Below are 15,543 nucleotides of genomic sequence, written 5' to 3'. Positions count from 1 at the left end.
GCTACTCTCCCTATGAGTGGCCGTCCTGCAAAGATGACTGCAAGAGCACAGCGCAGAACGCTCAATGAGGTTAAGAAGAATCCTAGAGTGTCAGCTAAAGACTTACAGAAATCTCTGGAACATGCTAACATCTCTGTTGACTACTCTACGATACGTGAAACACTAAACAAGAATGGTGTTCATGGGAGGACACCACGGAAGAAGCCACTGCTGTCCAAAAAAACATTGCTGAAGTTTGCAAAAGTGCACCTGGATGTTCCACGGCGCTACTGGCAAAATATTCTGTGGACAGATGAAACTACATTCGAGTTGTTTGGAAGGAACACACAACACTATGTGTGGAGAAAAAAAGGCTCAGCACACCAACATCAAAACCTCATCCCAGTTGTAAACGTATGGTGGAGGGAGCATCATGGTTTGGGGCTGCTTTGCTGCCTCAGGGCCTGGACAGCTTGCTATCATCAACAGAAAAATTAATTCCCAAGTTTATCAAGACATTTTGCAGGAGAATATAGGCTATCTGTCCTCCAATTGAAGCTCAACAGATGGTGGGTGATGCAGCAGGACAACAACCCAAAACACAGAAGTAAATCAACAACAGAATGGCTTCAACAGAAGAAAGTACGCCTTCTGGAGTGGCCCAGTCAGAGTCCTGACCTCAACCTGATTTGAGATGCTGTGGCATGACCTCAAGAGAGCAGTTCACACCAGACATCTCAAGAATATTGCTGAAGTGAAACAGTTTTGTAAAGAGGGATGGTCCAAATTTCCTCCTGACTCTTGTGCAGGTCTGATCCGCAACTACAGAATAACTACAGGTTATTGCTGCCAAAGGAGGGTCAACCAGTTATTAAATCCACTTTCCCCACCCTGCACTGTGAATGTTTACACAGTGTGTTCAATAAAGACATGAAAATGTATAATTGTTTGTGTGTTATTAGTTTAAGCAGACTGTGTTTGTCTATTGTTGTGACCTAGATGAAGATCAGATAAAATTTTATGACCAATTTATGCAGAAATCCAGGTATTTCCAAAGGGTTGACATACTTTTTCTTGCCACTGTATTTTGCATATGTTGTTGTGGATGTAGTGAAATGCTTGTGTTCCTAGCTCGAACAGTGCGGTAGTATCTAACAATTCACAACAATACACACATCTAAAAGTAAAAGAATGGATTTAAGAAATATATAAAAATTTGATTGAGCAAAGTCGGAGTGGCATTGACTAAAATACAGTAGAATAGAATACAGTATATACATATGAGATGAGTAAAGTAGTATGTAAACATTATTAAAGTGACTAGTACAGAATGTTGCTGCTACTGTCTCTGACCACCAAAAATAACTTCTGGACCTCAGAAAAGCGATTACTCACCGCGGACTGGAAGAAACTTTTTCCTTTAACGAATCTGACGAGAAGGATATCCTGCTCTCACTGGAACAGGCCCAGATCCACACCTTTTGTGTGAAGAAAAGACGCTGGAAAAGGGACCACAGATCGGGAATCCTTCTGAAAATCCGGAGGCGGCGAGTAAACTCCCACTGCCTTCCATTCTTCTCGCTAACGTGCAATCATTGGAAAATAAAATGGAGGACCTGAGATTAAGATTATCCTACCAACGGGACATTAAAAACTAACATCTTATGTTTCACCGAGACGTGGCTGAACAAAGATACAGACAATATAGAGCTAGCGGGATTTTCCATGCACCGGCAGAACAGAGACGCTACCTCTGGTAAGACGAGGGGTGGGGGTGTGTGTATTTTTGTCAATAACAGCTGGTGTGCGATGTCTAATATTAAAGAAGTCTCGAGGTATTGCTCGCCTGAGGTAGAGTACCTTATAGTAAGCTGTAGACCACACTATCTACCAAGAGAGTTCTCATCTGTATTATTCGTAGCCGTCTATTTACCACCACAAAATGAAGCTGGCACTAAGACCGCTCTCAACCAACTCTATAAGGCCATAAGCAAAGAAGAAAATGCTCACCCAGAAGTGGCGCTCCTAGTGGCCGGTGACTTTAATGCAGGCAAACTTGAATCAGTTTTACCAAATTTTTACCAGCATGTCACATGTGCAACCAGGGAAGAAAAAAATCCTAGACCACCTTTACTCCACACAAAGAGATGCATACAAAGCTCTCCCCCGCCCTCCATTTGGCAAATCTGACCATAATTATATCCTTCTGATTCCTGCTTACAAGCAGAAACTAAAGCAGGAAGTACCAGTGACTCGCTTAATATGGAAGTGGTCAGATGATGCGGATGCTACACTACAGGACTGTTTTGTTAGCAAAGACTGGAATATGTTCCGGGATTCATCCAATGGCATTGAGGAATACACCACCTCAGTCCATCGGCTTCATCAATAAGTGCATCGATAACGTCGTCCCCACAGTGACTGTACGTACATATCCCAACCAGAAGCCATGGATTACAGGCAACATCCGCATCGAGCTAAAGGCTAGAGCTGTCGCTTTCAAGGAGCAGGACACTAATCCGGGCGCTTATAAGAAATCCCGCTATGCCCTCAGACGAACCTTCAAACAAACAAAGCGTCAATATAGGATTAAGATTGAATCCTACTACACCGGCTCTGACGCCCGTCGGATGTGGCAGGGCTTGAAACCTATTATGGACTACAAAGGGAAACCCAGACGCGAGCTGCCCAGTGACGCGAGCATACCAGACGAGCTAAATGCATTTTTTGCTCGCTTCGAGGTAAGCAACACTGATGCATGCACGAGAGCACCAGCTGTTCTGGATGACTATGTGATAACGCTCTCGGTAGCAGGTGTGAACAAGACCTTTAAACAGGTCAACATTCACAAAGCCGCTGGGCCAGACGGATTACCAGGACGTGTACTCAAAGCATGCGCGGACCAACTGTCAAGTGTCTTCACTGACATTTTCAACCTCTCCCTGACCGAGTCTGTAATACCTACATGTTTCAAGCAGATCACCATAGTCCCTGTGCCCAAGGAAGTGAAGGTTACCTGCCTAAATGATTACCGCCCGTGGCACTCACGTTGGTAGCCATGAAGTGCTTTGAAAGGCTGGTCATGGCACACATCAACAGCATCCTCCCGGACACCGTAGACCCACTCCAATTCACATACCACCCCAACAGATCCACAGATGGCGCAATCTCTATTGCACTCCACACTGCCCTTTCCCACCTGGACAAAATAAACACTTATGTGAGAATGCTGTTAATTGACTATAGCTCAGTGTTCAATACCATAGTGCCCTCAAAACTCATCAATAAGCTAAGGATCCTGGGACTAAACACCTCCCTATGCAACTGGACTTCCTGACGGGCCGCCCCCAGGTGGTAAGAGTAGGCAACAACACGTCTGCCACGCTGATCCTTAACACTGGGGCCCCTCAGGGGTATGTACTTTGTCCCCTCCTGTATTCCCTGTTCACCCACGACTGCATGGCCAAACACGGCTCCACCATCATTAAGTTTGCTGACGACACAACAGTGGTAGGCCTGATCACCGACAACGATGAGACAGCCTATAGGGAGGAGGTCAGAGAACTGGCAATGTGGTGCCAGGACAACAACCTTGCCCTCAATGTGAGCAAGACAAAGGAGCTGATCGTGGCCAACAGGAAAAGGCGGGCCGAACAGGCTCCCATTAACATCAACAGGGCTGTAGTGGAGCGGGTCGAGAGTTTCAAGTTCCTTGGTGTCCACATCACCAACGAACTATCATGGTCCAAACACACCAAGACAGTCGTGAAGAGGGCACGACAGAACTTTTTCCCGCTCAGGAGACTGAAAATATTTGGCATGGGTCCCCAGATCCTCAAAAGGTTCTATAGCTGCACAATCAAGAGCATCCTGACCGGTTGCATCACCGCCAGGTATGGCAACTGCTCGGCATCTGACCGTAAGGCGCTACAGAGGGTAGTGCGAACGGCCCAGTGCATCAGTGGGGCCAAGCTTCCTGCCATCCAGGACCTATATAATAGGCGGTGTCAGAGGAAAGCCCATAAAATTGTCAGAGACTCCAGGTACCCAAATTATAGACTGTTTTCTCTGCTACCACACGGCAAGCGGAGCGCCAAGTCTAGAACCAAAAGGCTCCTCAACAGCTTCTACTCCCAAGCCATAAGACTGCTGAACAATTCATAAAATGAACCCCCCCTCCCTTTTGTATATTCGTTGTTTGTTTGTTACCTATGCATGGTCACTTCGCCCCCACCTACATGTACAGATTACCTCAACTAGCCTGTACCCCAGTACACTGACTCAGTACCGGTGCCCCCTGTATATACCCTCGTTATTGTTATTCTTATTGTGTTACTTTTATTATTACTTTTTATTTTAGTCTACTTGGTAAATATTTTCTTCTTCTTGAACTGCACTATTGGTTAAGTGCTTGTAAGTAAGCATTTCAAGGTAAAGTCTACACTTGTTATATTCGGCACATGTGACAAAGTTTGATTTGATTAAGTGTTACATTATTAAAGTTACCAGTGATTCCAAGTCTATGTATATATGGCAGCAGCCTCTAAGGTGCAGGGTTGCGTAACTGTGTGGAAGCCAGCTAGTGATGGCTGTTTAGCAGTCTGATGGCCTTGAGGTAGAAGCTGTTTTTCAGTCTCTCGGTCCCAGTTTTGATGCACCTGTACTGACCTCACCTTCTGGATGATAGCGGGCGGAACAGGCCGTGGCTCAGGTGGTTGATGTCCTTGATGATCTTTTTGGGTGCTGTAGGTGTCCTGGAGGGCAGGTAGTTTGGGCAGGTAGTTTGCCCACGGTGATGCATTGGGCAGACTGCATCACCCTCTGGAGAGCCCTGCATTTGCGGGTGGTGCAGTTGCTGTACCAGGCGGTGATACAGCCAGATAGGATGCTCTCAATTGTGCACCTGTAAAATTTTGTGAGGGTTTTAGGGGCCAAACCAAATTTCTTCAGCCTCTTTACCACACTGTCTGTGTGGGTGGACCATTTCAGATCGTCAGTGATATGTACGCCGAGGAACTTGAAGCTTTCCACCTTTCCATCAGCTTCTTTGTTTTGTTGACCCTCCGTCAGGATGTCCAGGACACAGTAGCACAGGGCCGGGTTCAGACCCAGTGCTCCGAGCATAATGATGAGCTTGGAGGGTACTATGGTGTTGAATGCTGAGCTATAGTCAATGAACAGCATTCTTACATAGGTATTCCTCCTGTCCAGATGGGTTAGGGCAGTGTGCAGTGCGATGGCGATTGCATCGTCTGTGGATCTATTTGGGAGATAAGCAAATTGAAGTGGGTCTAGCGTGTCAGGTAAGGTAGAGGTGATATGATCCTTAACTAGCCTCTCAAAGCACTTCATGATGACAGAAGTGAGCGTTACGGGGCAATAGTCATTTAGTTACACAGATACACAGAAACACACACTCATACATGCTCACACACACACACACACACACACACACATGAACCTGGTGAGAAAGTTGATGATGGTGGTTTTGTGAATTATGATGGTGCTGATGATGATGATATAGGCTGACAAGATCAAGAAGAAGAGGAGCACCCTATTTGGGACGTTCCATGTGGCTCATAGCTCCTCCCTGGACGACGTTGATCACAAGATCCTGACTGCCAAGTAAGTTCAGTCAACCGACTTTACCTTGTTCTGCCAACCGACTTTACCTTGTTCAGCCAACCGACTTTACCTCGTTTAGCCAACCGACTTTACCTCGTTTAGCCAACCGACTTTACCTCGTTTAGCCAACCGACTTTACCTCGTTTAGCCAACCGACTTTACCTCGTTTAGCCAACCGACTTTACCTCGTTTAGCCAACCGACTTTACCTCGTTTAGCCAACCGACTTTACCTCGTTTAGCCAACCGACTTTACCTCGTTCAGCCAACCGACTTTACCTCGTTCAGCCAACCGACTTTACCTCGTTCAGCCAACCGACTTTACCTCGTTCAGCCAACCGACTTTACCTCGTTCAGCCAACCGACTTTACCTCGTTCAGCCAACCGACTTTACCTCGTTCAGCCAACCGACTTTACCTCGTTCAGCCAACCGACTTTACCTCGTTCAGCCAACCGACTTTACCTCGTTCAGCCAACCGACTTTACCTCGTTTAGCCAACCGACTTTACCTTGTTCAGCCAACCGACTTTTCAAACTGACTTCACCTTTTTCAGCCAACTGACTTGACTGTTCTGCCAACTGACGTTACGTTTTTCAGCAAGATGACTATACGTTGTTCAGCCAACTGACTTTACCTTGTTCAGCCAACTGACTTTGCCTTGTTCAGCCAACTGACTTTACCTTGTTCAGCTAACAGACTTTGACTTGTTCAGCCAAATGACTTTACAAACTGACTTCACCTTTTTCAGCCAATTGACTTCACATTGTTCAGCCAAATGACTTTAAATTGCTCAGCCAACAGACCACGTGACTTTACCTTGTTGGGTTACACACCTCTGAAGTCCTTGAGGCTCTTTCCATTTTTCTCTCTCCTCTTGTCTGTCACACCCCCCCTCCCTCTCTAGGCAGGCTCTCGGTGAGGTGACGGCTGCTCTGAGGGAGAAGCTTCACCGCTGGCAGCAGTTGGAGTCTCTTACAGGCGTACCATTGGTCAATAACCCCGGTCTGCCCGCCCTGGCCGCTGCCCTCAACCTAGACCCCGCCTTCCTGGGCCTGCACCCGTCCACCCCGCAGCACCTAATCCTATCAGACGATTTAGACGACATGGACGAGAATATGCTGTCCCCAGGGACGCTGCGGTGTACGTGTCATCACTTTGCGCTTCTCCGCACACCGACACATCACTCTGTGTTAGATAGAGTATTAGTGGCTCCGGGATGAAGTGTCCCTGTGGTACAGATTGAGGATCAGTTTCCCTTCACTCGATCCTAACCTTAACTGCAAAATGCAAAACTGTCAAAGTGCTATTTAACCACTCTCCTGTCCTGTCCTGTATCAGGGTTGATTGTATCAAACACCTCTTCCTGAACAAGTGATTTGTACTGGTGATTTGCTGTGCCAGGTCTATGGTATCCTATCTTCTCACCACTCTGTCTCCTTATTGGATGATCTCCTCAAATTCTGTCCTGATTGGTTGGTTTCCTCACATTCATCATCTGTCCCGTGATTGGCTATCCTCAGACGCGGCCTGGCAGATGGACCGGCGAGTGAGTGACCTCTGGCCAATGAGCGGCATCTCCGACAGCCAATCCCCATGGAAGTATTCTGGTTGGGCCCACCCTCCTTTACTCTCCTTGCCAATCCTAACCAAGCACTACTAATGTACCCTTCCAACCCCCCTTTTCTCTTTCCTCTGTGGATTCTCCCACATAGACAGACTACCCCTTCTGCTCCACTACCAGTGGATGGTCCACTGTCTCTCAGAAGCAGTGGGGTTGAGCCGGACGGGGAGAGGCGGGGAGATGGGGGGGGGTTGATCTTATCTTGTGGGGAAGCGACAAGAATTTGCCGCTTTATATCCACATGCCCTCTCTCTTTCTCTCCTCTCTCCCCCTATCTCTCTACAAATCAGACATTCTGTCCAACTGGAAGACTCTTACTCCTTTTTCACTCTCCTATATCCACTCGTCACATGCCCTCTCTCTTTCGCTCCTTCTCTCTCCCCCTATCTCTCTACAAATCAGACATTCTGTCCAACTGGAAGACTCTGACTCCTTTTTCACTCTTCCTTCAGAAAGGGGTGCTTATTATTTATCCTCCTCTCCTGTCCTCCCTCTGTTGCTGACTAACCTCCACTTGCAGGTCTACAGTTTTTCTGTCCCTCCACATCTTCTGGCTGGTACACCAGGATATTTGCACATTGGGTTTCAGTCAGAACACTTTATTTTCTCAGAACATCAAAAAGCCTGATAAAATATCATTTCTAGCATGTCTGTCACTTCCTATATACACTGAGTGTACAAAACATTAGGAACACCTTACTAATATTGCGTTTGCCATCAGAACAGTCTCAATTCGTGGCGTCGAAAGCGTTCCACAGGGATGCTGGTCCATGTTGACTCCAATGCTTCCCACAGTTGTGTCAAGTTGTCTGGATGCCCTTTGGGGGGGTGGACCATTCTGATGCACACAGGAAATGGTTGAGCCTGAAAAATGCTGCAGCATTGCAGTTTTTGACATACTCAAACCGGTGCGCCTGGCACCTACTACCATGCCCCATTCAAAGGCACTTAAATATTGTCTTGCCCATTCACCCTCTGAATGGCACACAAACAATCCACGTCTCAATTGTCTCAAGGTTTTAAAAAAACATATTTCAACCTGTCTCCTCCCCTTCATCTACACTGATTGAAGTAGATTTAACAAGTGACATCAATAAAGGGATCATAGCTTCCACCTGGATTCACCTGGTCAGTCAGTGTCATGGAAAGAGCAGGTGTTCTTAATGTTTTGTACACTCAGTGTAAATACAGTATCTGTGCCGAAACTCTCTACAGTATCTGTGCCGAAACAGACTTAAAAAATTCTATCAAAATGACTTTCATTTTTGCATTATATTAAGAACTTTTTTTTAAAGAATAGAAACTATTGGAACCAAGACTTAAAAGGAACTGAATGGTGGGACTAAAAACAACAAGATAACTCATGTAAAATATACCGTGTCCGTAAAATGTATATAGGTTCAGAACATTTATGAAACAGCACAGTTAAAAATGTCTGGCAAATAGAAATCCACCTAGATGGTCTTCTGAGATTGATGGGAGGGGGGTTGAGGGTAGCTGAAGGATGGGATTAAAAACAAACAGAAGATGACTATTGTAAAATACATTGTGTCCGTAAAATGTATATAGTATGTATAAGCTGGAAGTAGAAGTCTAAGTGTTGTTGTCCATTAGTTTACTCCAAACAGGAGAGGGGTGGTAGGGTTAGGGGGAAATCATAAAGGAAAATAGATTTGGGAGGGGAAAAAAAAAATATATATATATACTGTATTTGCAAAAAAATATATGGGAAATTGGAAATGAGGCAGACAATGACATTGATGTAAGCTACAATCGTATCTGCAATATTAAAGCTGACATACCCCCTAAAAAAATGTAAAATAATAAAAATACTTAAAAGGAACTGTTGGCACAAGATGGAGGGAAAATTGGAGCATAACTAACGAAATTACCAGTAACGAAAAGGTACGCTTAATCCAGTATAAATAAATGTATTATTCAAGAGACAAAATTCATAAATTCTACAGCACAATGACAGTCATGTCTTAAGTGTAAAACTAATATTGACTCAATAATCCCTGCTTTCTGGGAATGCTATCAAGTCCAAAAACGATGAGCGGAGCTAGGAAGTTGGCTGTCAGAAGTATTACTATTACAATGTAAAATGTAGTTTTATTCCGTCTGTCTGCATATTTCAAGACATGGCACATGGGGGTGTAGTGAGATACCCAATCGTCTGGACGATTCTCTTTTCATCGCTCATCTTGAAAAAACGTATACTAAAGCATGGAAATCAAACAATCCGCCATCATTAACACATTGGAAAAATGTTATGATTTATTATCGAAATATTGAAATAGCATGGGTGACCGAGAAAAACTAATTGGTACAATTTAAGGCCAAGTGGCAAACAATAATGGGGGCACTGGATGGGGGTGTGAGCATGCGTGTCTGGACTGATGAGATGTAGTCGTTTGTGTGCGTCTGTACGTTTTTGTCCTTATGTATATGGCTGTATTTGGAGTGAAAAAAATATGATTTAAAAAAAAAAATATATACATTTTTAAATAATACTGCAAACTTTACTGCAAACATACATGGGACTCTGTGTGCTAAGGACTTTAGTATTTTTCCAACAGTGCAGTTGAGTCTGGTTCTGCACACTCCCACCTCCAATCTCAGCTTCATTATGTCTAAACACTCCCAGGCTTTATCAGTACAGTATCATACCCTTATATCACATTCCTCTCTGTGGAGGATTATACTGTATTTGTGTATCATTGTGATGAGTGTGCATGTGTCTGCAGTATACAGTGTATAACGTTTTTGTGTTCCTTTCCTCCTTTTAGCTCCCAACCTGATGCCCCTGCGACAGCGCCCGGGAGACCCCTCACTGGCCCTGGGCTTTCAGAGGTTGGTAGAGGGGCTGGGCTCACCCGGAGGTACTCAGGGCAAGGGATGTGGTCTATAATCTTCCTGCCCACCCCAGCCACACGCTCACTAGTTTCGCAGCCACTTCATTGGCCAGCTGGAGTTCCTTCCTATGCCTTCTCTCTTCCTCCCCCTCCCATCCCTCCCCACTCGCTGTCCCCCCCTCTCCGTCCATCCATCCATCCGTCCGTCCTCTGAAGGCACTTGTTTTTCCACTCTGCTCTTCCACTCCTCCCATTTCCAGTCTCTGGAGGCTTTGTCTGATCTCCCACCCACAGGGGGCGCTACAGCCAGTCCACAACGCTCTGGCAGCTTTGTGTACACCCACACACACACATTCACAGCCAGAACCCAACGCTTAGACTCCTGCAGCTTTGGGTACACACACACACACACACACACACACACACACACACACACACACACACACACACACAGCCAGGTCCCAACGCTTAGACTCCTGCAGCTTTGGGTACACACACACACACACACACACACACACACACACACACACACACACACACACACACACACTCAGCATGACTTGGGACTTGGATGAGCTGGCCGGCTTGACCCATGCATGTTTCTCATATATGTCTCTCTTATGAGATTTTGAATCTGTAGTTGATCATATGCATTATATTTTTACATTTTAGTAATTTAGCAGACGCTCTTATCCAAGACCGACATCCAGTAGTGAGTGCATACATACTTATTTTCCATACTGGTCCCCCATGCCCTACCAACTGAGCCACATGGGACTAGTATAGTCTCACACTTCATTTGTTCATCCTCTAGCCCTCCATCCATCCTCTTCCCTTCTCTTTATTCTCCCCTCTCCATTTCTTACCTTGCCCCCCTCTCTTTACCTCCCCATCCCTCACCCCTCTCCCTTTACCTACCCCTTCCCTCACCCCTCTCCCTTTACCTACCCCTTCCCTCACCCCTCTCCCTTTACCTACCCCTTCCCTCACCCCTCTCCCTTTACCTACCCCTTCCCTCACCCTTTACCTACCCCTTCCCTCACCCCTCTCCCTTTACCTACCCCTTCCCTCACCACTCTCCCTTTACCTACCCCTTCCCTCACCACTCTCCCTTTACCTACCCCTTCCCTCACCCCTCTCCCTTTACCTACCCCTTCCCTCACCCCTCTCCCTTTACCTACCCCTTCCCTCACCCCTCTCCCTTTACCTACCCCTTCCCTCACCCCTCTCCCTTTACCTACCCCTTCCCTCACCCCTCTCCCTTTACCTACCCCTTCCCTCACCCCTCTCCCTTTACCTACCCCTTCCCTCACCCCTCTCCCTTTACCTACCCCTTCCCTCACCCCTCTCCCTTTACCTACCCCTTCCCTCACCCCTCTCCCTTTACCTACCCCTTCCCTCACCCCTCTCCCTTTACCTACCCCTTCCCTCACCCCTCTCCCTTTACCTACCCCTTCCCTCACCCCTCTCCCTTTACCTACCCCTTCCCTCACCCCTCTCCCTTTACCTACCCCTTCCCTCACCACTCTCCCTTTACCTACCCCTTCCCTCACCACTCTCCCTTTACCTACCCCTTCCCTCACCACTCTCCCTTTACCTACCCCTTCCCTCACCACTCTCCCTTTACCTACCCTATCCCTCACCCCTCTCCCTTTACTTCCCCTTTCCCCTCACCCTTTCTCTTTACCTACCCTATCCCTCACCCCTTTCTCTTTACCTACCCTATCCCTCACCCCTTTCTCTTTACCTACCCTATCCCTCACCCCTTTCTCTTTACCTACCCTATCCCTCACCCCTTTCTCTTTACCTACCCTATCCCTCACCGCTTTCTCTTTACCTACCCTATCCCTTACCCCTTTCTCTTTACCTACCCTAACCCTCACCCCTTTCTCTCCACCTACCCTATCCCTCACCCCTTTCTCTTTACCCACCCTATCCCTCACCCTTTCTCTTTACCTACCCTATTCCTCACCCCTTTCTCTTTACCTACCCTATCCCTCACCCCTTTCTCTTTACCTACCCTATCCCTCACCCCTTTCTCTTTACCTACCCTAACCCTCACCCCTTTCTCTTTACCTACCCTAACCCTCACCCCTTTCTCTTTACCTACCCTAACCCTCACCCCTTTCTCTTTACCTACCCTAACCCTCACCCCTTTCTCTTTACCTACCCTATCCCTCACCCCTTTCTCTTTACCTATCCTAACCCTCACCCCTTTCTCTTTACCTACCCTAACCCTCACCCCTTTCTCTTTACCTACCCCCTCCCTCACCCCTTTCTCGTTACCTACCCCATTCTTCACCCCTTTCTCGTTACCTACCCCATTCCTCACCCCTTTCTCGTTACCTACCCCATTCCTCACCCCTTTCTCTTTACCTACCCTATCCCTCACCCCTTTCTCTTTACCTACCCTAACCCTAACCCCTTTCTCTTTACCTACCCTAACCCTCACCCCCTTCTCTTTACCTACCCTAACCCTAACCCCTTTCTCTTTACCTACCCTATCCCTCACCCCTTTCTCTTTACCTACCCTATCCCTCACCCCTCTCTCTTTACCTACCCTTTCCCTCACCCCTTTCTCTTTACCTACCCCCTCCCTCACCCCTCTCCATCCCTTAATCCTGTACGTGCCCCCCCGGCTAACTGCATTTATCTGTAGATCTAGATTCTAGTGTTAAGATCTGATTTCAATTTGCAGTAGAAAGCTTTTGATAGTTGCTTTTTTATAAGCTTGTTTTTGCTGACAATCTTTTATGTATCTTATCAGCCTAACCTCTCTCTTTCTCCCTATCCCTCTCTCACCTACTCTCGCTCTGTCTCTCACTCTCTCTCATTCTCTTCTCTCCATCCCTCAGGGATCTGAACCGGTCTGACTCAGACTCCTCCCTCTTCCTGTCCCAGAGCGAATCACAGCGCACCTACATATCTAAGCCCCTCCCACCAAAGCCCCTCCCCCAGCAGGGCAGGGCTCCCATTGACAGCCCCTTGATGATGTCATACGGCCTGGAGAAGAGCTCCAGTCTCGGGGAGCTCCGCGGCGGAGGAAGTCCCACCCTCGCTCCTGCTTACTCCACACACTCCCTATGCCCCGCCTCCTTTGACCCTGATGCGCGGTCGGGGAAGGGGGACAGCCGTATCCCCCACATGCAGGCCAAGAAGAGCCCCCTGGAAGAGGACAGCTGTTTCACGGGCGAAGAGATCGACTCGGGCAACGGGCGCAAGAAACACACCTTCAAGATCTTCAAGAAGAGGAAGTAGGCGTTGTAAAATCACAGGGAGGCACCAGAGAGGAAGAGCTACATTCCCGTTGTTCACACTATAGGCTAGCATACCACTTAGAATAAACCAGTGTATTGGGCATGCATTCGAAGGGGTCTACAACTAGTATGGATATTAGAACATGGCCGTGTACTAAGAATAAATAATTGACATGGTCTAAAGACATAAATAAATTACATGAATTTAAGAAAAATAAATAAGTTACATGGACTAAAAACAAAAAAAGAAGTTACATAGACTAAAGAAAAAGAAATGTTGAAGAAATGTTTTAAGCTTTAAATGCGAATGCAGCAATAATTAAAGATATTATTTATAAAGTTGTTTGTGACCATACAGGCCAGCAAGGTTTTATTTGATATTATTTTTGTAATTTCTAATTTTAAGGGTACTTAAGTGTTTTTTTTTTTTTAGTTTATGTTTTGAAAGGGGTTTGGTACTAGGTACTTTACTTTTCCGGAGGCTGTGGGTACAGATAGATCACATATGTTCAATATTTATATATTTGAATGGAGTTGATACCAGTCAAAAGTTTGGACACACCTACTCATTCAAGGGTTTTTCTTTATTTTTACTGTTTTCTACATTGTAGAATAATAGTGAAGAAACCTATGAAGTAACGCCAAAAAAGTGTTAAACAATTCTAAATATATTTTATATTTGAGATTCTTCTAAGAAGCCACCCTTTGCCTTGATGACAGCTTTGCACACTCTTGGCATTCTCTCAACCAGCTTCATGAGGAATGCCTTTCAATTAACAGGTGTGCCTTGTTAAAAGTTAATTTGTGGAATTTCTTTCCTTCTTAATTTGTTTGAGCCTATCAGTTTTGTTGTGACAAGGTAGGGGTGGTATACAGAAGATAGCTCTATCTGGTAAAAGACCAAGTCCATATTATGGCAAGAACAGCTCAAATAAGCAAAGAGAAACGACAATCATAACTTTAAAACATGAAGGTCAGTCAATTCGGAAAATGTCAAGAACTTTGAAAGTTTCCTCAAGTACAGTTGCAAAAACCATCAAGCGCTATGATGAAACTGGCTCTCATGAGGACCACCACAGGAAAGGAAGACCCAGAGTTACCTCTGCTGCAGAGCATAAGTTTATTTTAGTTAAATGCACCTCAGATTGCAGCCCAAATAAATTCTTCACAGATTTCAAGTAACAGACACATCTCAACATCAACTGTTCAGAGAAGACTGCGTGAATCAGGCCTTCATGGTCGATTTGCTGCAAAGAAACCACTACTAAAGGACACATAAGAAGAAGAGACTTGCTTGGGCCAAGAAACATGAGCAATGGACATTAGACCGGTGTAAATCTGTCCTTTGGTCTGATGATTTTTGGTTCCAACCGCCATGTCTTTGTGAGACACAGAGTAGGTGAACCGATGATCTCTGCATGTGTGGTTCCCACCGTGAAACATGGAGGAGGAGGTGTGATGGTGCTTTGCTGGTGACACTGTCAGTGATTAATTTAGAATTTAAGGCACACTTAACGAGCATGTCTACCACAGCATTCTGCAGCGATACGCCATCCCATCTGGTGTATGCTTAGTGGAACTATCATTTGTTTTTCTACAGGACAATGACCCAAAACACCTCCCGGCAGTGTAAGGGCTATTTGACCAAGAAGGAGAGTGATGGAGTGCTGCATCAGATGACCTGGCCTCCACAATCACCCGATCTCAACCCAATTGTGATGGTTTGGGATGAGTTTTACTGCAGAGTGAAGGAAAAGCAGCCAACAAGTGCTCAGCATATGTGGGAACTTATTCAAGACTGTTGGAAAAGCATTCCAGGTGAAGCTAGTTGAGAGAATGCCAAGAGTGTGCAAAGCTGTCAAGGCAAAATCTTAGAAGATTTGCAAATATAACATATATTTTGATTAGTTTAACACTTTTTTGGTAACTATATGATTCCATATGTGTTATTTCATAGTTTTGATATCTTCACTATTATTTTACAATGTAGAAAATAGCAAAAATAAAGAAAAACCCTTGAATGAGTAGATGTGTCCCAAATTTTTTAAGGTGCTTTTTGTTGAAGTTTAGGCTCAATCCATGTCTGGGAAACCGGCCCAATGTATCCTGCCAAAGATGTACGCTACCGTTCAAAAGTTTGGGGCCACTTCGAAATGTCCTTGTTTCTGAAAGAAAAGCACATTTTTTGTCCATTAAAATAACATCAA

The 15,543-nt window shown here is 45.8% G+C and overlaps 1 protein-coding gene across 8 annotated transcripts in view; it reads left to right on the top strand.

Annotated features, from left to right (window-relative positions):
• Window positions 1-13,691, top strand: part of LOC120057401 (stromal interaction molecule 1-like) — an 82,616-nt gene extending 68,925 nt beyond the window's left edge. For 5 of the 8 annotated variants that reach the window (XM_039006016.1, XM_039006011.1, XM_039006014.1 and 2 more), the window contains 5 exons: window positions 5,504-5,604; window positions 6,508-6,743; window positions 7,124-7,210; window positions 10,014-10,077; window positions 12,935-13,691. In XM_039006016.1, the coding sequence (XP_038861944.1) occupies window positions 5,504-5,604; window positions 6,508-6,743; window positions 7,124-7,210; window positions 10,014-10,077; window positions 12,935-13,337 (891 nt within the window). In that variant the 3' untranslated portion in view covers window positions 13,338-13,691. Of the gene's footprint in view, window positions 1-5,503; window positions 5,605-6,507; window positions 6,744-7,123; window positions 7,211-10,013; window positions 10,107-12,934 lie in introns of all 8 variants that reach the window. The other 3 variants (XM_039006017.1, XM_039006015.1, XM_039006018.1) reach the window with 3 other exon arrangements.
• Window positions 13,692-15,543: the final 1,852 nt, after the last annotated feature.

The sequence above is a fragment of the Salvelinus namaycush genome, chromosome 12 (assembly GCF_016432855.1).
Source record: "Salvelinus namaycush isolate Seneca chromosome 12, SaNama_1.0, whole genome shotgun sequence".
In the NCBI taxonomy this organism is placed as follows: Eukaryota; Metazoa; Chordata; class Actinopteri; order Salmoniformes; family Salmonidae; genus Salvelinus; species Salvelinus namaycush.
Note: the sequence above shows the minus strand (reverse complement) of the source record. Positions and strands in the feature narration are given on the sequence as shown.